The sequence below is a fragment of the Branchiostoma floridae genome, chromosome 2 (genome assembly GCF_000003815.2).
Source record: "Branchiostoma floridae strain S238N-H82 chromosome 2, Bfl_VNyyK, whole genome shotgun sequence".
Taxonomy (NCBI): Eukaryota; Metazoa; Chordata; class Leptocardii; order Amphioxiformes; family Branchiostomatidae; genus Branchiostoma; species Branchiostoma floridae.
Window position 1 is genome coordinate 8,206,550 of NC_049980.1, and position 1,967 is coordinate 8,208,516.

General features: G+C 42.0%; 1 protein-coding gene across 1 annotated transcript in view; it reads right to left on the minus strand.

Moving 5' to 3' along the window:
* The window catches only part of LOC118432675 (TP53-binding protein 1-like), a gene marked incomplete in the record, with an annotated part of 26,465 nt that extends 24,551 nt beyond the window's left edge, over positions 1 to 1,914 (minus strand). Inside the window, 4 exon segments of the mRNA XM_035844293.1 lie at positions 30 to 137; positions 643 to 739; positions 1,391 to 1,581; positions 1,751 to 1,914. Coding sequence (XP_035700186.1) covers positions 30 to 137; positions 643 to 739; positions 1,391 to 1,570 — 385 coding nt within the window.
* Positions 1,915 to 1,967: the final 53 nt, after the last annotated feature.

Here is a 1,967-nt window from a genome sequence, read left to right on the forward strand (position 1 = left end):
TCAGCAAAATGAGTTTTTCTCATTCTTACCTCTTCCTCCACCAGCACCACCCCCTCCACCGCCTTGCTCTGCTCCTCCATTCCCATCATCCTCTGCTCCCCCACCTTGGCTACCAGAGGGCCCAGCACCTTGAGGACCTGATAAAAGAAATAGTAAGATACAAAAATTTCATGCAACGCCAGACAAACAAAATACAAAGTTTAACCTGTACTCAAAATGGCCACACTATGTGGAAAGACATTGTCTGTTCTTGGTAAGGACAATATGGAGTTTGGCATTAAGGAAAACCATTAAAGAGTGAGCATCGGATATTCTAACTTTGGATGGCTATGCAAATCTAAGACCTCAGCAAATGCTTGGTAGCCTGAGTACCATCCTCTGTAGTGACCACGTGGTTAGCAAGCGAAAGTCGTGAGCCAGCGGTCACTTCGGAGGATGGTACTCAGGCTAAATGCTTGGGGCTTTGCAATATTTCTCCATAGTTATACAAGTGGAAGTTGTCAGGTATGAAAATTGCTGATCATCTGACATCTGATCATTCAGTTCTATGGCCTACATTTGCTAAATCTATAACACATAAGTTTAGTTCCCTGAACATGATCGTATGCAGATGACCAAATTATAAAAATATAACTAACTGACCTGATGCTCCATGATGCTGGCCACCTCCCTGTTGTCCTGGTCCACCAGTTGCCATGGTGATGTGGCATTTGTGTCCATTTGCCATCATCTCTACTTCCTGCATTTCACATGTGTTGGAAATCAAAATGGTACAAGATTTGTTACCAGCTACTTGATTAAATGTGTTTCTTCCAGTGTCTAGTTAGCTTTGCAATTTTATGTACGTGTAGTTTGATCAACCTCCAGGTTTTCATTCGTTTGGTAATGTTTTATGTACATTCCTATGGTAATTAAGACACTTCAATGTGAAAATACAAATGGTGACTATAATCATATAATGATAGAGCTAAAAAAAACAAATATCCTCTTCTACAATAATGGGTGGTCATTACATGCATCATGAAATGATACCCTTTCTGTATAACTATTAACAGTTGTTATATAACTTACAAAGCTGCATGATCATGCTATATATATATATAAGGATGTTCCTGTAGCTCAGATGGTAGCTGCTTCACATACAGATGGGCTCCAGGTTCTATCGGACTAAAACTGGGTCCGGAAAGGGTTACCAATCTAGTTGGAGTTGCGAGCACCATCTTTCAGAAGGGACATAAAAATTATGGGGGGCCGTTCGAGGATCCAGAGTTGCCTTTCAACAGCATGTTACAATATACAACTGCCAAATTACTCTGAGCGAGATGGGTACCTACGTATACTGGATGTAATGATACAACAAGGTGAATAACTATATCAAACGTATACGGACCATGATAGGACTGGTGCTGCTGTCCCTCAGAGCTCCCAACCTGGCCAACATCTTGTGTCTGAAGATGGTGTCCTCCCCATCACTGCAGTCTACCTCAGCCTGGGTCTCCTGCTGTGAGTTCTCCACCAGGAAGCACGGCGTGTCATCTCTCTGACTCAAGTCTGGCTGACTCAAGTCCATGTTCACACAGACTAGAAGTAGTTAAAGGCACCTGATTATAAGCCATGCATACTTCTGTTATTTTCAAAAATATCATCCATACTCCAAACCTAAAATTCCTAGCAAGCTGTACTGTATGTATGATCCCGTGAATAATGGTTCGTTCCAAACGAAATATCGTTACGATCACGCGTATAATACCTTCATGTAATCGTGTAGCATGTCCACGTCCACCGGCTCCAGCGCGTCTGTTGTTTTGACGCGTGTTACGACGCAGGTAAAAGGATTAAATCATCGGCAACTCAAACAACAAGACTTCCCGCCACAAACATGCCTGGGCATGTCTGAAAGTTGAAAGGTCATTGGTTGTTTCTACTTCCTGGGTATAAAAATATCTATATTCCAATGCATCTTTACT